This window comes from Heteronotia binoei, chromosome 2 (genome assembly GCF_032191835.1).
Source record: "Heteronotia binoei isolate CCM8104 ecotype False Entrance Well chromosome 2, APGP_CSIRO_Hbin_v1, whole genome shotgun sequence".
NCBI classification, from domain to species: Eukaryota; Metazoa; Chordata; class Lepidosauria; order Squamata; family Gekkonidae; genus Heteronotia; species Heteronotia binoei.
Window position 1 is genome coordinate 180,852,678 of NC_083224.1, and position 23,627 is coordinate 180,876,304.

General features: G+C 46.8%; 1 protein-coding gene across 1 annotated transcript in view; it reads right to left on the reverse strand.

The window, feature by feature from the left end:
- RGSL1 (regulator of G protein signaling like 1) overlaps positions 1 to 17,440 on the reverse strand; it is a gene marked incomplete at its 5' end in the record, with an annotated part of 45,278 nt that extends 27,838 nt beyond the window's left edge. Inside the window, 8 exons of the mRNA XM_060233072.1 lie at positions 241 to 463; positions 1,268 to 1,330; positions 3,942 to 4,933; positions 10,287 to 10,448; positions 11,797 to 11,901; positions 13,375 to 13,504; positions 14,920 to 14,994; positions 17,342 to 17,440. Coding sequence (XP_060089055.1) covers positions 241 to 463; positions 1,268 to 1,330; positions 3,942 to 4,933; positions 10,287 to 10,448; positions 11,797 to 11,901; positions 13,375 to 13,504; positions 14,920 to 14,994; positions 17,342 to 17,440 — 1,849 coding nt within the window. The remainder of the gene's footprint in view (positions 1 to 240; positions 464 to 1,267; positions 1,331 to 3,941; positions 4,934 to 10,286; positions 10,449 to 11,796; positions 11,902 to 13,374; positions 13,505 to 14,919; positions 14,995 to 17,341) is intronic.
- Positions 17,441 to 23,627: the final 6,187 nt, after the last annotated feature.

The window sequence follows — 23,627 nt, forward strand, 5'->3', positions numbered from 1 at the left end:
CTCCAGCTGGGAAGCGTACTTGTGTGAAGGGAGGGTGTGAATCTCTTAAAGTAGATCTTCACTCAGCTGCCGCTCCCATGATACTTTGGGTGAGTTGAAGGGAAACATAATTAAACTGGGATAAAGCTAATACATATTTAGAGAGGTGACAAGCCCCAAGTGGACCACTCTAAAAAGAGTTTCTCCACAGACAAACTGAACCATTGTTGGCCTTGGCGGAACCCTGTGGACAGCTCTTACCTATCTTGTACACAATAGGAGCCAGCTCCATAAAGACGGAGCCCCCCATTCCCAGGTCCTGAGTGCCTAGTAACTGCCAGTGTTCTCCAGCCAGCAGGTCAAAGTCTCTCATCCCAGCCAACGCTTGGCTCAGATTCATGGACTCCATGATTCTCTGGGTGAGTCGGAGGTGTTCATCATCTTCATAAGGCTCTTCCTCAGTCATTTTCTTCTCCTTGCCCCGCTGGAATGACAGACAGAACCAACAGAGCACAGATGTGTGGAGATTCTCAAACTAAAGAGCATCTCCACTCTTCGAAGGACATTTGGGCCAACCTCTCAGGCCTCAGGCATTTCTGACTCCTGCGTGCCTCCATCTTTATTCTGACTGGATTTTCTAAGGGTCACTGAGCTCTGTACCTACCTAACTTGAGCAACAAAGGGTAACAGCTGCAGGGGAAGAGACCAGATGACAAGCAGCCACCACTGTAGGACTTGTTACATGAAGCTGCCTTATATCGTCAACTGCTTAGTCTACCAAGGGCAGTATTGTCTCCTCTGACTGGCAGAGGCAATCAAGGGACTCTTTGGGTCTTTTCCATCACCTGTGACCTGACTCTTTGAATGGGAAATGTGGAGACCAAACCTGGGACTGACTACATTCAAAGCAGATGCTCTACCCCGAGCCACCAGCTCTATCAAGATCTTGGTAGAGGCCGGGGGATTGAACCTGGGACTTTCTTCTTTTTTCTGGTCTGCCACTGAACCGCAGCTCCTTTCAAAACCATGACAAATTCAGGCCCAGAGAAATGTTGTTTTGACACTTGGGGGTCAGGCAGCATTTTTTCTGCAGGCCATTTTTTTATTTTTTGCCAGTAGGGCAATCCTGGTGGGGTCTGGGGGAGGGCATCTTCTGGGTGTGGAGCAGGTAGCACTGGGGGCATGGGGGGAGGTATTTGTAAATGTTCTGGCTTAGATGACCCTGGTGGTCTCTTCCAACTCTCTGATAGCCAGTGAACCCCTTGTTGCATCTGTGGGTCCACCTTACCACATAGAACAGGAACATCTTGTCATCGTGCTGTAGGAATTCTTCATAGAGGAAGCACAGAATCTAAAAAGAGAGTGACAACGCAGCCTGAAGTTCAGTTCACTTTATTAAAGTTTAAAAACTCACTGGCCATATACTATAAAAAAACACACACTTTAAGAATTAAAAAATGCACTATAACAGAAGTTTGCCATGTCCACAATATGGCACTTACGAAGAGTATTCAAACATAATCTTAATCTTACGGTGTCAGAGGGGGACAAAAATTTTAGTAGCTATTGTCTAAGATTTTTTTTTCTCTAGCTACATCACGCTTTGGACCAGGAGTGGCCAAACTTGCTTAACGTAAGAGCCACATAGAATAAATGTCAAATGTCTGAGAGCAACAAGACATGAACATCACATGTTAGGAAGGAAGGAGGGAGGGAAGGAAGGAAGGAAAATAAATGCGGGAGAGAGGAAGGAAAGCAACTTTAAATGTATTCCCAAAGCTGCCAGCTGGCTAGGCTTGGAAAAGTGATTTAAAGAGTCAAATGCCTTCTCCAAGCTGACCAACAGGGCAGTGGGGACTTCAAGAGCCAAGCAATATGTGTGAAAGATATGCAGTTTGGCCACGCCTGGTTTGGACAATAAAAGAAGGTATGAGACAGGAAATTGACTACAGACAATAAGCAGTCACAAAAGCACTGTTCTGGAGGTATCTTCCAGAAAACAACCCTTCATCTGAACTGTTGGCAATGCATTGCTGCATCCAATCATATATAAGTGCCTCAGTTTTGGAATGTCCAATATGTTGAAATAATGTGGCAAGTCAAACCGAGTGGACTACTTGATTTCCAGGTGAAGGACACAGCCTGAAATGCTCTCCCCATTTCAGAAGAAAGACACCTGCTCGCAGGCTGCCAGTCTGTTATACATGATCACAAAACAATAATTATTAAAAAGGGGGGGGAGCCAAATAAGGGGGAAAGAGAAAGAGGAAACTAGGTTGTAAGCCGCTTACTTCCATCCACAACAGCTGCTAATCAAGCATTCATTCACAATCCCCATTCAGTCTGGCAGAAGAAAGAGACAACATTTTTAAACAGACAGTGACTCCAGGACAGTGTGTTGAAACTGAGAGTGCGATCACACAAGAGATTTGGCCCGACCTAGCCGCGCCACGCCTCTCCTCTGGATTTAATGTGCATGATCAGTGGCGGACTGGCCAGGCCGTCAGCTTGCCCAATGGCAAGTGGGCCCCTGATGAACTGGCAAGTGGGCCCCTTAAACTTTAGACAATATGTTAATGACCTTTTAGTAGCTTGAAAATATAATAGACGTTCCAATATTATTACTGCAATGCAACTAACATTTATGTTGTATTTAGATTGGCAGCCTCCAGGTGGGGCCTGGGGATCTCCCGCTTTTACAACTGATCTCCAAAAATCAGCTCCCCTGGAGAAAATGCAATCTACTGTATACTGCCAATAATATGTATAATATATGTACACTGTAATTCTAATATATATATATATATATATATATACACACACACACACACACACATTTATTTCATAAGAACATAAGAGAAGCCATGTTGGATCAGGCCAACGGCCCATCAAGTCCAACACTCTGTGTCACACAGTGGCAAAAAATTTTATATACACACATACACTGCGGCTAATAGCCACTGATGGACCTGTGCTCCATATTTTTATCTAAACCCCTCTTGAAGGTGGCTATACTTGTGGCCGCCACCACCTCCTTCGCAAAAGTTTTAATTGTGCCTTTTTTCCACTTATGTACTTTCGAAAATTTGTATTTATTATAAAAATTAAATTATAGCCTTATAGCTGTGGGTGGGCCCCCTATGTCTCCTGACAACCAATATTTTTAAACCAGGTCTGCCACTGTGCATGACCACACGCACAAATCTGCCTCCCGCCCAGCCTTACCTCGTCTTAGAATGGGCTGGACCGGATTGCATAAATTTCTAAATCTCTAAATCCTACATAGGGCGTGTTTCCCGGTTGTCTGAATGGCCAGGCACATGTTGCAGGCACCCCACATGTCAACGGGCAGTCTGGATGCTCCCCTTGTCCATGTGCTGCTGGTGCCTCTCCCATGCTAAATACTTCTGTCCAGGCCTAATTGAGAATTTTCAAATTGGCTTTCTATGTTAATATTCAGGGCTTTATTTGTAGAAAAAGCCCAGCAGGAACCCATGTATGTATTAGGCCACACCTCCTGATGTCACCATTGTTCTGCACAGAGGAAGAAGAAGAAGATATTGGATTTATATCCCGCCCTCCACTCCGAAAAGTCTCAGAGCGGCTCACCATCTCCTTTACCTTCCTCCCCCACAACAGACACCCTGTGAGGTGGGTGGGGCTGGAGAGGGCTCTCACAGCAGCTGCCCTTTCAAGGACAACCTCTGCCAGGGCTATGGCTGACCCAAGGCCATGCTAGCAGGTGCAAGTGGAGGAGTGGGGAATCAAACCCGGTTCTCCCAGATAAGAGTCCGCACACTTAACCACTACACCATACTGGCTTTCCATACAGGGCTTTTTGTAGAACTTATTTGCATATTAGGCTACAAGTCCCGATGCCAAGCTGCGGGACTGCGTTCGTGTGCATTCCTGCTCAAAAATAGCCCTGTTAATATTTATGGAAAGACAGCAGAATTCCCCACCTTACAGATTTCCTTCTGTGCCTTGAGCACCCAGGGGATCACGTTCCCAGACGGCAGGAGACTCTGCAACCCCCTGAGAGTGGTCAGCTTCAAAGGAAGGTGCCAGTTGCTGTTCTGGGTCAGGTACAGCTCACAGATCCTCTCGCCCATCACGTGGCGCAAGAGGACATTGCCTTCCCCGAGGGAGCACATCATCATGCGCAGAAAATCTTCCAGGTCGTGCCAGAGGTCGAGGAGGTGCACCTCTACCGCGTAATTCCGGCTGAGCAAGAACTCCCGGAAGGGGCACCCGGCACACTTGTCGGCGCTGAGCACCCACGGAAGGAATTCTAAGGACAAGGGAGACTTGACTATGGTTTTTAAGGCCAGCATGGAAGGGAACTGGACCACGGGGGTAGAAGCGCGGAGTTTCGTGACGGTGCTCCTCTTGCCAAGCTCGTCCAGCTCCGGAGGGGAGAGCAGCCCCATCGGGATGGTTTTGAAGTTAGAAAGGTCCTCTGTGTTTCTTTCGTTGGCGTGATCCATTTTCCACGTGCTCATGGCGGCTAATTGCCTTTTAGAAAGGGGATGCTTCTTCACCATCAGACTGCTCTTCGACGAGGCGGACCTCCTGCGGCAGTGTCCGCGGTTCTCTTTTTTATGTTTCCCTCGTGTTTTGACAGGCCCTTTCCCCGTGACGCGATCCCAAACTTCCTTCTTCCTTTTCAGACTGGAGTAGCCGAGGGACGTGAGGCTGCTCTTCCGGATGCTCATGGTCGGCAGGGGGAACAGGAAGGGTTTGGGAGACGTGACCATGCACAGCCGCTCTTCGTACTCCTGGAGCAAGTGGGAACACTTGGGCTCTTGCTCCATGCTCAGCTGGCAGTGGATGTAGAAGTTGGGGAGCCAGTAGCTTTCGATCTTGAACAGGGCTACTTTCTGCATCTCACTCAGGACTTCCCTCCGCGTCTCAGTGTGCTCGAGGTGACAGGAAGACATCTGCAAAAGCGATTCTGGAAAGATGGCATGGAATTAGAAACGTAAGGATGTAAGAGAAGCCATGTTGGATTGGGCCAGTGGCCCACCCAGTCCAGCACTCTGTGTCACACAGTGGCCAAAAAGACCAAGTGCCATCAGGAAGTCCACCAGTGGGGCCAGGACACTAGAAGCCCTCCCACTGTGCCCCCCACCCTCCCAAGCACCAAGAATACAGAACATCACTGCCCCAGACAGAGAGTTTCATCAATACCCTGTGGCTAATAACCACTGAGGAACCTCTGCTCCATAATTAAAAAAAAACTGTGCAAACACCAGTCGTTTCTGACTCCGGGGTGACGTTGCTTTCACAACATTTTCACGGCAGACTTTTTACGGGGTGGTTTGCCATGGCCTTCCCCAGTCATCTACACTCCCCCCCCCCCCCCCCCGCAATCTGGGTACTTATTTTACCAACCTCGGAAGGATGGAAGGCTGAGTCAACCTCGAGCTGGCTACCTGAAAACCCAGCTTCCGCCGGGATCAAACTCAGGCCGTAAGCAGAGCTTAGGACAGAAGTACTGCAGCTTTACCACTCTATGCCACGGGGCTCTATGGTCCATAATAAGTAGCATCCAGATATTCTAACACACCTATTTTTTATTTCACTTCATTTGTTTATTATTTGATTTATACCTCGCCCTCAGAGCCAGGGGGCTCAAGGTGGGTTACAGTCATTAAAATACAGAATAAGGCATCCAAACATTCCAAGTTTGGTGGGGCACACCGGAGGATTTGTTGTTGTTGTTGGAGGGGGGCAGTGGGCCAGGCTCTGAGCACTGACGGGTCTACTCGGGAGTAAGCCTTCACCTCAACTGCCTGGCCCGGCTGTACAGGGCTGTGTGTGTGTGTGCATGTGTGTGCATGTGTGTGCTGCGGCATGTGCTGGGGATGTGTTTACTGCAAAGTGAAGCTGGCCGAAGGTACCTTTTGCCAGTTTGGTGTAGTGGTTTGGTGTAGTGGTTAAGTGTGTGGACTCTTATCTGGGAGAAGCGGATTTGATTCCCCACTCCTCCACTTGCACCTGCTGGAATGGCCTTGGGTCAGCACAGTTGTCCTTGAAAGGGCAGCTGCTGTGAGAGCTCTCTAAGCCCCACCCACCTCACAGGGTGTCTGTTGTGGGGAAGGAAGATAAATAAGATTGTGAGCCACTCTGAGACTATGAAATTTGGAGTGGAGGGCAGATTATAAATCCAGTATCGTCGTCTTCTTCTTTTACTTGCAGGGTGGCCTGGGAGCCTCCCAGGAAGCACTCCATGTTTTTGGTAGGGTTGCCAAGTCCTCTTCATCCCCTGGCGGGGGACATTCACGCATGCGATGTATGCACGCAAGACGAATGACATCACCTGGAAGTGACATCATCAAAATGGTGGCGCCCTGTGCAGGGCTGCTCTAGACATTTCCAGGAAAACTTTATGGTACTTTCCTGGACGCTCTAGCCATTTGGGAGGTTAAAACTCTATGGTACTTTCCCAGACGCTCTACTTTTGTACCATAGAGTTTTAACCTCCCAAATGGCTAGAGCGCCCGGGAAAACGATAGAGTTTTCCTGGAAACGCCCAGAGCGGCCCCGCACGGGCATTGCCATTTTGATGACATCACTTCTGGGCGACATCATTGCAGGGGGAGGTTCCCCTCTGCCGTCCCAATGTGGGCCAGCGGGTTGAGAACCTCCTAGGCAGGAGATTCCCTGCCCAGACCGGGGGGGTTGGCAGCCCTAGTTTTCAGTGACCATGCAGTGTGAACGGAAAGCAGCTGTGCATGCAAGAAAGTGCCAGTGCCAACCATGAATGGTGAGGCCAGCCACTTTCTGGAGGGCCAAGTTGGAGGGGCCTGGTCTCACCAGAGACCTGCATCCAAATCATACAGGTTAAAAGGATTTAAAACCAACATCACAGAACTCAATTTCTGGCATCCACAAGAAGCCTCCCACAGTGCAGGGCATATTGTGGCTAAAGTGGGACCCATTCAATGGATGCCACAATGATCTCTTTAAAGAAGGTAGTTCACCCAGCTAGTATGGGCAGCTGGAAGAGCCAACTTCTATTTCACTGAGATTCTGTAACTCGTATAAGGCAAACTTACCCATGTCGTCACTGATGCAGCCGTTTAAATGTCTTTTTGATGAAAGTCAGAGCTGTTTACAAGGGGCTTTTAAATGCATTTTTAATTGTGTGTTGTTTATATTCATTTGCAACTCACCTTGAGTCCTGCATTTATTTTCTATACAATTTTACACCACCTTTCTCTATGATATGCAGATTCAAAGAGGTTTGCAGGTATGTAACACTACATCCAACCTGAATAGTCCAGGTTAGCCTGATCTCCAGTGCCAGATTAAACCCTGTGGAGGCCCATAGGCAGTCGAAATCTTGGGAGCCCCCTTGCAAATTATCTCAGAGTCTGAGCACCTACCCAATTGCCGATGGCCCCCACTGCACCCTGCAGGCTCCTTCTCAAAAGCCCCTTTGACAAAGCTGCAGGGGAGAGGCAGAGAGAGGCAAATTTGGCAACAACGCCAGCAGCAGCTGCACCAGGCAAGTCGGGCAAAGGGCCGCTCAGTTGCTGGCTGCACGTGCAGGTTGGGAGGGATGCAAGCAGCAGGGGAAACTGCGGGGGGAGGGAAGCTGGCCCGGGGTCCCTAAAGGTGTGGGGGTCCATAGGCCAGTGCCTACTTGGTCTAATTGTTAATCCAGCTCTGCTGATCTCATCAGATCTCAGAAGCTAAGCAGGGTCAGCCATGGCAAGTATTTGGATGGGTGACTATAACAGCGCGCCTCGCGGTCTCACTGGATTGCTTCTATATGCGGCTTATGGCTACCCCAGCCCCTCTTCAGCCTCAGTTCTTCCTCTTGAATTTTACCTCATGGCTATGGAACTCAAGGGGTGGGTGTAATATGGATTTCTCACTACTAGTCTCTTCAGGGTTTTTGTTTTGCTTTCAGATGGATATCTGTTTGTAGGGGACCACAGCAGCTTTGATAGTTTTCCCAATATACTGGCACCAGAGAACTTTAAAGTAAACCACAGAAATTTATTAACGTACACACACCATCTTCAACTGGGGAATGGGAAATACATACATGGGCTATATTGTATCTCCAGCAGTTAACGGTTTCTTCGTAGTTCAGACTTTATAATATCTAGTTCACTTAGGTCTCTCAGGTTTCACAGATCATACAGCTTTCACTCTCCAACACTATTCTGGGTTGGCCTCTTGGGTATAATGTGCCAAGTCCCTTAAGTCGACTGGTGTCTCTTCTCCCAGCCCTTCAGACTTCTAGACCCACATCTTTCCCTCAACCACCTCTTTAGCTCTTAAGAGAAGTGTCTCTGTGTCTGTGACCTCACAGGTCTTTTACTGTGACTCTTCTCTGGTCACACACAGCCCCTTGGCTGTCTTTATAGAGTGAACAGTGAGCTTTGCTTCTCTCGAAGACTCTCCTTAGCTCCTGTCTCAGCTCCTTCTCAGACCAACTGCTCTCTTCAGCAGTCTCCCTCAGACTCTGTCTGACACTAACTGCCCTCAGCCATTAGCTGTCAATCACCTCTGAGAGTTCTGAGCACTCTGGCCCCCACCCTCAGATCATCTGATGCAGGCTCTATGCGTCCTTAGTTTTCTTGTTAACCCATTCATTACCGTCACAGTGACCTTCAAGGAATACCAAGAGCTTTTTTTGAGCAGGAATGTGCAGGAACGCAGTTCCAGCTGTTTGGTGTCAGGGGTTGCAAACGAGTTCCTGCTGGGCTTTTTCTACCAAAAAAGCCCTGTGCAAAACAATGGTGACATCAGGGGGTCTGGCCTAAGATGCAAATTAGTTCTTGCTGGGCTCTTCCTACAAAAAAGCCCTGGTTGGGATCCAGAAGCAAGAAATGCCAAGCCACCTCTGAACATTTCTTTCTCTGAGAACCCTACAGGGCCACCGTAAGTCAACTGTGACTTGTTGGCACTTTCCACCATCAACACTATATCACCCAGTGTATCCCAAACAGAAGAGCCCCGTGGCACAGAGTGGTAAAGCTGCAGTACTGCAGTCCAAGCTCTGCTCATGACCTGAGTTCGATCCCAGGGGAAGCTGGGTTCCGGTAGCCGGCTCAAGGTTGACTTAGCCTCCCATCCTTCCGAGGTCAGTAAAATGAGTATTCAGCTTGCTGGGGATAAAGTGTCAATGACTGGGGAAGGCGATGGCAAACCACCCCGTAAAAAGTCTTCCAAGAAACATATCTCAAACTTTGGATAGCTGAGGATCACATGGTTTCTGAATTATAACTGAAAACACACTTGGAGCACTATAATACTTGGAAAGGTTAACTTTTCAAGCAGGTATGGATTACTGCTCTCAGAGGAGCTCACTCTCTTAATCTTTGGCTGCACCATTTTCACAGGAAAGAGGCAAGCCCGGAACAGCATCTCACGCAGAGACATAATGGACAGCCCTCTGAGCACAATTTAATTCTGCGGCAAATCATGAAAAGATGCACAAGGAAATTCCTCTATAGGAGTGGGCACTTTGGGCTTGTAGCAGGTTACAACAGTTTAATAGATGCTGTGCGCCATCTTAAAGCCAGAGGTGGATTGGGATGCTAAAGCAGGCCTGTCATGATCCTGGGCCTACTGAGGCCTGCAGGCCCCAGGGAAGCCTGCTTAGGAGTTACTGGGAAAAGCCTACATCTCCCAGGATCCCCTCCTGTCCCTCTGATTGGGTGGCAAGGTTTTGGAGGGAAACTGGTTTAGAGAGGGGTGGGGCCTGGGAGGAGAACATTAAAGGGCCAAGGCCAGGAAGTGGGTGTTCTTTCCCTGGAAGGCTGAGCTGGAGGTAGGCTGCGCCTGGAGAGCTTGAGCAGGGGAAAGCTCCCTCATCCAAGGCAAGGGGTGAGTGTTGGTATTAGGTAGGGACTGTATAGATAGACGTGTTAGGGCGTTTGTTTATTTTCCCTTCACCCTTTTAGTGGTTAATGCACCTTGTTAATTTATATTGCACTAAAATAAACCTTTTTTGTTGTTGTTCACTCTGCCTGGTCCTCACGCCTATTATTTGGCCTAAGCTAGAGGAGGCCTGAAGGGCTTGGGAGGGTACTCTGGGCCTTCTCAAGGGGAACCCTTAACCCAGAGTGGTGGCAGTGGTCACTGATGCCATGGCCCAAATCCAAGTGGAGTGAACCTTGTGGCACTGCCAGTACTGCAAGGGCCATGCATGGGGCTGAGTTTGCTTCTGGCTGCCAGTGGCCCCTGCAGGGTAGAGCTCCACTGGGGACTTTTCCAGTGAGTTAAAGGCCTCGTCTGCTACTGCTCTCGGTGCCCATTCCTACCTATGAAGCTGCACATCTTACCAATACTTGAGCTACAGAGGGTGACTACGACGGAGCCCTCCTGCAAGTGAGTGGCCATCAACACCTGGAAGAGCGATATGTAGAGATCTTGCTGGGATTCATCCGTTTCGTCAATACCCAGTATCCTTTCTGCAGCCAGCCAGAATTTGGTCAGTTCTTCCCCTGTGGATTAGACATAAGGTCAGAGGTATTAGTTGTGCGCAGGGCTTTTTTTGAGCAGGAACACACAGGAACGTAGTTCCGGCTGGCTTGGTGTCGGCTCTCATAGCTTAGTATGAGAGCCAGTTTGATGTAGTGGTTAAGTGCGTGGACTCTTATCTGGGAGAACCGGGTTTGAGTCCCCACTCCTCCACTTGCACCTGCTGGAATGGCCTTGGGTCAGCCATAGCTCTGGCAGAGGTTGTTCTTGAAAGGGCAGCTGCTGTGAGAGCCCTCTCAGTTCCACCCACCTCACAGGGTGTCTGTTGTGGGAGAAGAAGACATAGGAGATTGTAAGCCGCTCTGAGTCCCTGATTCAGAGAGGAGGATGGGGTATAAATCTACAGTTCTTCTTCTTCTATGTAAATGAATTCCTGCTGGGCTTTCCCCCCAAAAAGCCCTACGTGAAACAATGGTGACATCAGGGGGTGTGGCCTATTATGCAAATGAGTTCCTGCTGGGCTTTTTCTACCAATAAAGCCCTGGTTGTGTGCAACCCTCCACACAAGTAGTTCTTTATGAAACCTTTAAAATTTAACTGTGTGTGCGTGTGCGCCTGTGAGATGGAACACACGTGTAAGTCATGGTGACTGACCCCTTATTGGAGGCCTGGGTGATATTCAGGGAAGTGGCTAATAAAGCCTGCCCCTGCCCTCCCGACTGCTGATGTTCTAAGGGTAGAACTCTCATCCAAGCACTTGCCTGCTTAGCTTCTAATATCTGACAAGATTGGGCTTGCCAGGGCTATCCAGGGCTAAACCTGATAGCTGGCCTAGCGCCTTGATTCCCGGGAATGCACTGAGAGTGGAGGAGGTAAATGTTTTCCCCTATTCCATCTCCCAGTCCCAAAAATCCATTTAATATATAGTCCTCAGATAGAGGAGGTAAATGTTTTAATGGAAATTATAAACAGTATTTTCGAAAAAGAACGTTAGAATCAACCTGGCAGCAGCTTCCCAGGATTCTGCTAAGAAATCTTTTCCACTTCTGCTTCATGAAACTTTTTAAACAAGAGATTGAACCTGGGTCTTTCTATTTATTAGGACATTTATACCCCACTTTTGTTCCCCATGGGGACCCCAAAGCACATTACAATATCATTCTCCCTTCTTCCATGTTTTCTCACAGCAACCATCCACTGAGGTAGGTTAGGCTGGGGTTGGCCCAAGGCCACCCAGTGAACTTCTATAGCGGAGTGGAGATTTGAACCCAGGTCTCCATAGTCTTACATTCTTACAAATCAAAACTCGTGCTGCGCTCAGTATTTGGTTGGTTGGCTCCGTACATAGCTTCTCTCTGCCACCATTCTCACCTGCCATTCCTTGCATGAAAGAACGGAAGCGCCACATCCCTCTGCTGCCACCGATGCACTTCTCCAGGAGCCACTGATCAGCCTTTCTCCATCTCAGCATGTCCGCTGCAAGAGAAGGCAATCTCTCATTTCACAAAACATCTCATTTGTATCTAAGATTGTCAGGTCTTTCCTAGCAGCTGGCAGGGGATGAGGAAACTTATCTGGAGAAAGAGGAAGGCCCCTCAGGGCATGTCACTGGCATTCCACAGGAAGTGACATCATCACACTGTGAAACCACTATGCTGCTCTGGCCACTGTTAGGGTATGGCGGGTAGGGGGGGGAGCAGGGTTGGGTTGCCAGACCCAGATTGAGAAACTCCTGGAGATTTGGGGTTGAAGCCTGAGGAGAACAAGGAAGTCAGTGAGGTGCAATGCCATGAAGTCCATCAGAAGAAGAAGAAGGGGGGGGAGGAGAGATGAGGAGATGAGATGAGATTGGATTTATACCTCACCCTTCACTACCTGAAGGAGTCTCAAAGCTGCTTATAATCTCCTTTCCCTTCCCCTCCCCACAACAGACACCTTGTGAGCAATGTTCCCTCTAAGCTGCAGAGTCTGGTGAGCAAAAATTCTACTTTGTGAGCTACTGGCATTAAAGCTGTGAGCTGCTGCATAAATAATTGTGCTCTGGGATCATCCTTCCTGAGCGAAGACAAAAATCTGTGAGTTGGAGGCTAAAAATCTGTGAGCTAGCTCACGCTAACTCAGCTTAGAGTGAACACTGATTGTGAGGTAGGTGGGGCTAAGAGAGCTCTGACAGAAATGGCTCTTGAGTGTCAAGCATGGTAAAAGCTCAATGGTAATCTATGGTTTTAGGCCCTCCATAAAGCTGGTCTGTGAAACATCATGAAGAGTCGGTGTAGTTTGGTTCTGTTATTCCCCCCCCCCCTTTTCTTGCTTTATTGCTTTGTGTAGTGGAATACTGAGAAACGAAACTAGCAGCGGGAGAAGAAGAATGAACACCTTCCCATACATTCCTACATGGGAGTGTAGGCCATCTGGGAAAGCAAGGACAAGACACTGATAACATTGTGGGAATGTAGACATTTATGATAGTTTATGTGTTGGCTGGCATTCCTTACCCCCTCCTTTGAGGATCCTTTGACATATGCCTTAAAAGAATTGTATCAATGTATTTCTAGTATCACTCTCAAGGTCCTGAACCAAGAGAGCATCTCGATTTAGCAATAAACGCAGTTTTGTATTTACCTGACTCGTTCTTTTGAAAATCGCATGCTTGACATTGAGAGGAACAGCTCTGAGAGAACTCATGGCTGACTCAAGGTCACATCAGCAGGTGCGTGTGGAGGAGTGGGGAATCAAACCCGGTTCTCCCAGATAAGAATCCGTGCACTTAATCACTATTGCAAACTGGCTCTCAAAAAGTATCCATTTTCTCCAAGGGAGCTGATCTCTCTGTAATTTGGAGATGAGCTGAAATTTTAGGGGATCCCCGGCTCCCTCTTGAAGATTGTTCAAATCCCACCATTTTTTGGTCCCATCTCTCTGTTTGATGGGATCCGATTCGACCCTCACCTGCCTCTGGGGACCGGATGAAGCTGAGGAGCTCCTCGCAGAGGAGATAGTGAAGGCACAGGTTGGTTTTGCAGAAATAGGGCAGTCGATGTTTCTCCATCCAACTCAGTAAGCCTTTGTACTTTGAGACCTGCATCCCACCCCCCCAAGAAAAAAAATTGATTAAACTTGAAGAAGCAATCAGGGTCAATTATCCTTGAGGGGGAATACATGGGATCTGTAAAGCTTCGCTGTCTTAGAATTTAAAGCCTAGTGAGAACTTAATTTATCATGTTCTTTACAAAGTGAGGAAAACTGCTGAAGAGATGGTGACACTGCCAGCAGGATGGTGAGCAATCCTGTACCACTTTCACCCTTAACAGGAGCTCCTTTGCACATTAGGCCACACACCCCTGATGTAGCCAATCCTCCAAGAGCTTACAGGGATCTTCTTACAGGGTCTCTTGGAGGACTGGCTACATCAGGGGTGTGTGGCCTAATATGCAAAGGAGCTCCTGCTACAAAAAAAGTCCTGGTGACCTCTTGGGTTTTCAAGGCAACAGATGAACAGATGTGGTTTGCCCTTGCCTGCCTCTGCTTAGGAACCCTGGACTTCCCCTGGTGGCCTCCCACTGAAACACTAACCAAGACCAACCCTGCTTAGCTTCCAAGATCTGAGGAAACTGGGCTAGCCTGGGCCAACATCACCTGATATTTCTAACTGGAGATGACATGGATTGAACCAGAGACACTCCTGCATGCAAACCAGAGGCCTTAACACTGAGCCCCTCCCAAAGTCCACAGCTGTCTTTTTAGACACATTCCTGAGAAATGTCACCTTGATAAAACACTGGAAGAGCATGAGAGATTCCAACCATCAACTGGTATTTGGCTGAGGACAGCGGCGGTTTTCATCTGGCACTCCCACTCCCCCCCACAAGATAGCGGCACTTCCAAGACTTGACACCATCTTGCTTTTAGGCAACTGCAAAGTTTTTACTGTTTATTTAATTTATTTTATCTTGTCTGGAATTTTAATTTGTTGTGAACCACCCTGAGCCTGGGCTATCAGAAACGGCAGTCAAAAATTCAATGAATGAATGAATGAAATTGTCCAAGAGGCATGACACAAATGAGAATGGGTACTACTCCAAATTCCATGTTATGAAGACGGACTGCTAACAGAGTATACAGTTACAAAGCAGTTACAAAGCATAACCCATTTGGTCAAACTGAACCTGTTTGGCAAATCATCACATACCAAGATGATTGTGCAAACTGGCTTGGCTAGTAAAATGGCTCACGTATTTGGTGGGAGACCCAAGATCGAATATTTTACTGCAGTGAAGCCAAACTGCTTAGCAAAGGTTTTGCCATCTGCAGACACTTGCCCAATGATTTTGACAGTGGCCTTCAGATCTTTTCCAAACTGATCGCTCCAGATTTGGCAAATGGCCACATATTACAAGAGGTAGTATTTATTTGTGTCATATTAGTATCACCGGTGTTAGTATCATCTCCCATCACTGTGCAAAAATGTCAGCTCTGGGAAAACCTGTAACTCACATGGTTGCATGGTAATTCTGGCCAAAGATGCCACTGACGAGTCTTGAACATGAAAAGGGGCATCTGACCAAACACCTGCAGAGAAAGAAAGACAGAAAAGGCCTATATGGGCCACCGTTAGGTTCTACAGGGTGTGGTCTACAGGGTATCTACAGTGACACCCAGCAAAACAAGACTGGAAGTAGACTTTGTAAAAAAAAAAAACCCCAAGAAATGGTTTGAGAGAGACAGAAAGTCCATTTTGTCTTCACCACAGTACTTCTGAAATGCAACGCAATTTCCTCAGTTAAGCGTTAATGGCATTGTTTTGCTTTTATAGGAGAAAATTGGCATATTAGAAGATACCTGCTGCCGTGATGGCTAAACATGCAGCCCACTGAGAACATGACCAACAAAGCCTATTCCTGGTTTCTCTTTCCTGGTCACAGAGTTTTTGGAACACACACACATGTATGTAATATATGTATATTCAAAGCACTGGTTCTTATCTAAAGGGCTTGGGGCTGAGCTACTTGAAGGTCGCCTCCTCTTATAATGTCCAGCTTACCAGCTCAGGTGATCCTCACAAACCCACTCGGCGTACCCTTGCATGCATAGAACAGGCAGATAATGTTCAGAGAGGGGTTTGTCCCAGTGGGGCTACCTCACCTGTGGAATGCCCTTCCCTTTGACACCTGATGTCCATCCTACTCTCTTTTAGGTTCCAGGACCAAATGTTTCTTTTTTTTTTTCAAATACTTTTCATTAAGGGGTTGGTCACTGAACATCATTTTCATGATCTGCTATAGGAGAACTTGTTTGAAACTAGTCAAGTGTCTTATAGAAGATATTGGATTTATCCCAGAGTCTCTGAGTGGTCACAATCTCCTTTACCTCCCCCCCTCCCCCAACAGACACCCTGTGAGGTAGGCGGGGCTGAGAGAGCTCTTACAGCAGCTGCCTTTTCAAGGACAACTCCTACAAGAGCTATGGCTGATCCAAGGCCATTCCAGCAGGTGCAAGTGGAGGAGTGGGGAATCAAACCTGGTTCTCCCAGATAAGAGTCTGTGAACTGGCTCTTATCTCATTTTTATGCTCCAGCTATTTTAATGCTGGATTTTTTTAAATAGCTTATTAATTGTTAACAAAGTTTATGGTGCTTTCATTATGTTTTGCTATGCAAGCAGGTGCTCTAGAGAAGTTTCTAAACAAAAATACTAAGAACAGATGACAGACAGACACATGATAGATAGATTGGACAGACCACACAGATAGGAGTGAGGGAGGAAGGAGATGATATAGATAGATAGATAGATAGATAGATAGATAGATAGATAGATAGATAGATAGATAGATAGATAGATAGATAGATAGATAGATAGACAGACAGACAGACAGACAGACAGACAGACAGACAGACAGACAGACAGACAGACAGACAGAGGGAATGAAGGTTGAGAAGATGATAATGGAGAAATACTGAAAGAGAGAGAGAGAGAGATGCTAGGGCAGGGGTACTCAAGCAATGGCTTGGGATCCCCTTGTAGCTCTTCAGAACACCATTCTCCAGTGTGGTGCCTATTTTATATTTCAGACAAGCAGGCAAGGCCCTTGCCCAGTGGCAGCTGTGGTTGGCAGGTGGCTCCCAACATTAAACAGTTGCCACCAGAGGAATTTCAAAAGCTGCAAACCACCCTGAGATGGAGGAATCAAGGAGAACCATGGAAGGAGAAGATAACAAAGGAAAGGAAGCCATGTATCCAGTTTTCAAAAGATGTCACAATAACAATGATTTCATACAATTTTCAATAAAGTTTATCAAATCTCCATAAAGTCTTTGAGTTAATTCATTGCATGAATAAAGTGCTTGTGCTCAAAAACTGAATGTCCAAAGTGCAATGTGGATACAACAGAAGGGCGTATTGGAGACCAAAATGCACTTTCAACATTTCATGAATCCAGGGCTTTTTTTTTTGTAGCAGGAACTCCTTTGCATATTAGGCCACATGCCTCTGATATAGCCAATCCTCCTGGAGCTTACAGGGCTCTTAGTACAGGGCCTACTATAAGCTCTTAGAGAATTGCCTACATCAGGGGGTGTGGCCTAATATGCAAAGGACTTCTTGCTACAAAAAAAGCCCTGCATGGATCAGTTTTTGGACACAAGCACTTAATTCATTCAGTGAATTGACTCAAGGACTGTATGGAGATTTGGTAAACTTTATTGAAAATTGTGTGAAATTATTGCTGTTGTAACATCTTTTTGTAATTGGAAGCACAGTTTTCTTTCTTTTGTTATAACCTTGAGATGCAGTTCTCATCCCAGAGAAATGGGGCTTTTCTGAAGGACCATAATGACAAATGTGGCGCTCTTCAACCTGCCAGGGGCAGTGCCACCATGCTGGCAGACTGAGGACACTAGAAGCATCGAAGGAAAACTTACAGGAAGATTCAAGAATGTGTTGAAAAAGTCAGCAAAGATTTCGTCTTGTAGCAGAACGACCAAGTGCTTGCTGGCAATCCCCTCTGCAGAAGGAGATGAAAGGCACGGTTAAGATTGAACATATGAACATATGAAGCTGCCTTATACTGAATCAGACCCTTGGTCCATCAAAGTCAGTATTGTCATCTCAGACTGGCAGCGGCTCTCCAGGGTCTCAAGCTGAGTTTTTTCACACCTATTTGCCTGGACCCTTTTTTGGAGATGCCAGGGATTGAACCTGGGACCTTCTGCTTCCCAAGCAGATGCTCTACCACTGAGCCACCATCCCTCCCCGATTCCCAATGGAAAACGGAGAAAGACTCCGATGTAATGTTATAATATCCACCTTCCCAACACACAGGCCTCATTTGGGGCAGGAGCTCAAAGGAGTGGAGCTCCGGAACCTCTCAATTTTATTGTGCTATCTTTTTTTACCTTCCCCACCCACCCCCCAAAAATAGCTTCTGAGCTGTACTGTTCAAACCCCATGAGAATTTTGCTGAACTCTAAGATTTGACAAACTTTCTAATATTTTCCCCCACAAAAAAAAGGGAAAATAGCCAAAACATACAAAAGCACATATGGCCGCATAGGAGAAAGTAATTTTAAAAGTATGATGAGAGCAAAGTTTTATTTTGACCATTCTAATTCAATAAGTATTTTATGGTAGATGCTGAGCGGATATAATCTACTACACCTTCCAGTGATGTCAGAGGTGTGTGGCATATGCAAATAAGTTATGCAAATGAGTTGTGCTAATGAGCTCTGGCACCTCTTTTTCTACAAAATGACCCCTGCCAACACATATAGACTATTTCACCTCTGTGCTTCCTTTCCAGGCAGAACACATCATGCAGGACTGAGCAAGTGATGAGCCCAGTGAAATCAGGCCCCCCTTCCTGACACCAACAGGTCACACAGGATATCCATTTCTTGTGTCCAACTATCACCCATGACTCAACTGGCCCTGCAGGTTTATTGTAGCAATTCCAAAGCCTATAAAACCTGTTTGATTGGGGAAAATAGTAGGACAAATAAGTTGCATGTGAACATTGAGATTTAAAAAAAATGTTCTATTATTTTTGGGTCTTTGAAAAATGATTCTCTGCTAGCAGCGATTTAACATAAGAACATAAGAGAAGCCATGTTGGATCAGGCCAATGGCCCATCCAGTCCAACACTCTGTGTCACACAGTAGCCAAAAATTTTATATATATACATATATATACATATAAATATTATATACACACTGTGGCTAATAGCCACTGATGGACCTCTGCTCCATATTTTTATCTAACCCCCCTTGAAGCTGGCTATGCTTGTAGCGGCTACCACCTCCTGTGGCAGTGAATTCCACATGTTAATCACCCTTTGGGTGAAGTAGTACCTCCTTTTATCCGTTCTAACCCGACTGCTCAGCAATTTCATTGAATGCCTATGAGTTCTTGTATTGTGAGAAAGGGAGAAAAGTACTTCTTTCTCTACTTTCTCCATCCCATGCATAATCTTGTAAACCTCTATCATGTCACCCCACAGGCGACGTTTCTTCAAGCTAAACAGCCCCAAGCATTTTAACCTTTCTTCATAGGGAAAGTGTTCCAAACCTTTAATCATTCTAGTTGCCCTTTTCTGCACTTTTTCCAATGCTAAAATATCCTTTTTGAGGTGTGGTGACCAGAATTGCACACAGTATTCCAAATGAGACCGCACCATCGATTTATACAGGGGCATTATGATACTGGCTGATTTGTTTTCAATTCCCTTCCTAATAATTCCCAGCATGGCGTTGGCCTTTTTTATTGCAATCGCACACTGTCTTGAAATTTTCAGTGAGTTATCTACCATGACCCCAAGATCTCTCTCTTGGTCAGTCTCTGCCAGTTCACACCGCATCAACTTGTATTTGTAGCTGGGATTCTTGGCCCCAATGTGCATTACTTTGCACTTGGCCACACTGAACCTCATCTGCCACATTGACACCCACTCACCCAGCCTCAACAGATCCCTTTGGAGTTCCTCACAATCCTCTCTGGTTCTCACCACCCTGAACAATTTAGTGTCATCTGCAAACTTGGCCACTTCACTGCTTACTCTCAACTCCAAATAATTAATGAACAAGTTAAAGAGCATGGGACCCAGTACTGAGCCCTGTGGCAATCCACTGCTTACCGTCCTCCACTGCGAAGACTGCCCATTTATACTCACTCTCTGCTACCTATTAATTAGCCAGTTTTTGATCCACAAGAGGACCTGTCCTTTTACTCCATGACTCTCGAGCTTACTAAGGAAACCTTTGATGAGGAACTTTATCAAAAGCTTTCTGGAAGTCAAGGTAAACAATACCTATCAGGTCTCCTTTGTTCACATGTTTGTTCACCCCCTCAAAGAAATGTAACAGGTTAGTGAGGCAAGATCTTCCCCTACATGCTGAGTCTTCCTCAATTATTCGTGTTCATCAATGTGCCTACTCATTCTGTCCTTGATAATGGTTTCTACCAACTTTCCCGCTATTGAAGTCAGACTGACTGGCCTGTAGTTTCCCGGATCTCCTCTGGAATCCTTTTTAAAGATGGGGGTGACATTTGCTACCTTCCAGTCCTCAGGAACGGAGACAGATTTCAATGAAAGATCACATATTTTTGTATTTGAGCAGTGAAGGGCTGATACTTTGATGATGATGATATTGGATTTATATCCCATCCTCCACTCCTAATCACAGTCTCAGAGCGGCTCACAATCTCCTTTACCTTCCTCCCCCACAACAGACACCCTGAGTGGTGGGTGGGGCTGAGAGCTCTCACAGCAGCTGCCCTTTCAAGGACAACCTGTGCCAGAGCTATGGCTGACTCAAGGCCATGCTAGCAGATGCAAGTGGAGGAGTGGGGAATCAAACCCGGTTCTCCCAGATAAGAGTCCGCACATTTAACCACTACACCAAACTGGCTCTCTCAGTGAGAACTTCCTCCACTGATGCCACCGCTACCCTCCCACCACCGTCATGCTATGATGGAGCCTTAGTGAGGAGGGAAACTACATCCCACTCAGCAGTCCCACCTGATCTGCTCCCATCTCCTCTCCCATCCTTCTCAGCTAGTTTTCTCCTCACCCAGCCCAGTGAACTCTGACAGGGCACTTGGAAATACAATTTGGCACCTGGAAATCTCTAGCTATTACAATTGAAATCCAGATGACCAAGATCAATTCCCCTGGAGAAAATGGCTGCTTTGAAGGGTGAACTTTATGGCATTATACCCTGCTGAGGTTCCTCTCCTCCCCAATCCCACCCACCTTAGGCCCCACCCCCAAATTACCAGAGCCAGCAACCCTAGGGTGGATTGAGGTGCTCAACAAGGACAACAAAGAAAGAAGAACGAGGATGGTGGTGCTTCGCCATTTCACTTTCTGCGGCAGCCACAGGCCTAATTGATGGACACCATATGTATCTGTTCCTGTTAACGCAGCGATAACAAGTGTAACATCTAGTTGGGCCCTCGGTTTAATTTATCTCATTGGTTTGTTGTGAGGAAAACCTCAGGGAACTCTTGCCCCCTGAACTTCTTGGAGGAGGCACAGGATTTTTTAAAAATGAAATAATATATCTACTCACTAGTTTTATTCATGCTGAGCCCGTTCTTGGGAGTTGTCCAGTTGTTGCCTTACAAGACAGGCCTATGGAGAGTTCTCCACTTTGTTATGATGCATCAGAATGATCGTTGCCCTGGCAGGTTCCGTATTCCATCGCACTGCTTTGGTTCCAAGGACTATCTTCCAGGAAACTCGGGCTCTCTCATTTTTTTCATTCCATCCCAACCAAAGTGTATCAGGATCACAACCAAACCTGGCAACTGTCCTGGAGGGGCTATGGCTTAGTGGTAGAACATCTGCCAGCCATGCAGAAGGTCCCAGGTTCAATCCCCAGCTTCTCCAGTTATAAAGACTTACGGACATAAAACATAAGAACATTAGCCATGTTGGATCAGGTCAATGGTCCATCCAGTCCAATACTCTGTGACACACAGTGGCCAAAAAACCAGGTGCCATCAGGAGGTCCATCAGCGGGGCCAGGACAGTAGAAGCCCTCCCACTGTTGCCCCCCCCCCCCAAAAAAGCACCAAGAATACAGAGCATCACTGCCCCAGACAGAGAGTTCCATCAACACCCCATGGCTAATAACACTGATGGACCTCTGCTGCAAATTTGGCACTTTTAAGACCGACAAAGTTTTATTCAAGGTATAAGTCACTGGACTCAAACTTTGTTCTTCATTGTTGCTGTTGTTCAAAAGCTGCTTATAGAGACGTTTGATTGGCTGCTATCATCTTGCTACTTTACTGCAAGAAAGCCAAAGGTGCAACCAGGTACCGGCCTTAGGGTTACCAACCTCCAGGCAGGGCCTGGAGTTCCCTCAAAATTACAACTGCTTTCCAGACTACAGTGGCCAGTTCCCCTGGGGGAAATGCAGGGTTGCCAGGTCCAATTCATGAAATATCTGGGGACTTTGGGGGTGGAGCCAGGAGGAAGGCTGTGACTGAACTCCAAAGGGAGTTCTGGCCATCCCATTTTAAGGGGCTGCACACCTCTTAAACGCCTTCCCTCCATTGGAATAATGAATGAATAATGAACCTTCTTTGGAGGCATATAGAATTGGAACCACCGGTCCAATCTTTTTGAAAGGTGTTGGTGTTTTGAGGAGAGGCATCAGATGCAAATTTGGTGCCTCTACATCAAAAAGAAGCCCCATAGAGCCGCTAAAAAACTGAGCTAGCTCACACTAACTCTGCTTAGAGGGAACACTCGCCACACAGTGGCAGGCAATGGCAAACCACCTCTGAAGAAGATCAAATCAGTCAGTCCTGAGGGAAATCTACCCTGACTGTTCCCTGGAAGGTCAGATGCTGAAGCTGAAGCTCAAATCCTTTGGCCACCAAATGAGAAGGGAGCACTCCCTGGAGAAGATCCTGATGCTGGGAAAGACAGAAGGCAAAAGAAGAAGGGGACAGCAAAAGATGAGATGGCTGGACAGTGTTACTGACGTAACTAACATGAATTTGAGCATACTTCAGAGGGCCTGGCATGACTTTGTCCATGGGGTCGCAAACAGTTGGAGTCGACTGTGCGACTGAACAACAAAAACCTTTCCTTGGTGGCTAAAGGGAGCAATAATCTTTTCTAACGGCAGGTGGCACAAGTAATTCCTTTTTTAAAATCACTCTGTACAGAATGTTTTGGTATGGAAAGGACAACAGAAAACCTTCATGACATGGCAAGAATCAGTAATACAAGAGATTTCCTTTCCAGATCAGGATTACTGTTGCTTAACAGCCTTGACTTAGATGTTGCAACAACTCCCAATTACATCTACACCATTTCTGACGTACATGGACTAAGCACAGAGCTGGCCTCAGAGAGTCTTTAATCCTGATTCCAGAAGCACCTATTTCCACCCTCACCCCCCCGCTTTGAAGTTTTGTATGAATACATATCTCAGTTATCTAACATCACTGCAATAAGCATGTTTGCTTGATGCTGAACCTGGGCGATTCCAAAATGCTGCAAAAACATACAGCATATTCAGGGGTGATACTCACTTAGGGCTGCCAGGTTCAACAAGGGAAATATCTGGGGGCTTTGGGGGTGGAACCAGGAGGAAGGTTGTGACAAGCATGAACTCCAAAGGGAGTTCTGGCCAGCACATTCCTTTTAAATGCCTTCCCTCCGCTGGAAATAATAGAGGATGGGGGCACCATCTTTTGGGGCTCATCAAATTGAACCCCTGGTCTAATATTTTTGAAATGGGGTGAGGGGTGAAGAGAGGCGCCAAATGCTATGCTGAAAATGCGGTGCCTCTACCTCGAAAAACAGCTCCCCCAGAAATCAATTCTCCCATTATACCCTATGGGGAACCGGTCTCCCTATGGAGTGTTCGGTGGACATTTCCTCCCCTCCCCCACTTTCTGATAACCCTGAAGTGGGGGGAGGGTCTCTAAACCAGGGGATCCCCTGCCCTGATGGGATTGGGAATGCTGTTTAATCTCAGTTACAGAAAATAGCTGTAAAAAAACAGAAGAAAATAGCTAGAGGAAATGGTCAAGGTGACGCAGTTAGGGAGCAAGATCTGTTTGATCCAGTGCTCTCCAAAGATAACTTGCTGCTCAAGAGAGAGTGTGAGTGGCCCAAGATCACCCAGAAAACTTCCATGACACGAGTGGGGATTTGAACCTGAATCTCCCAGTTGTCCAACATTCTT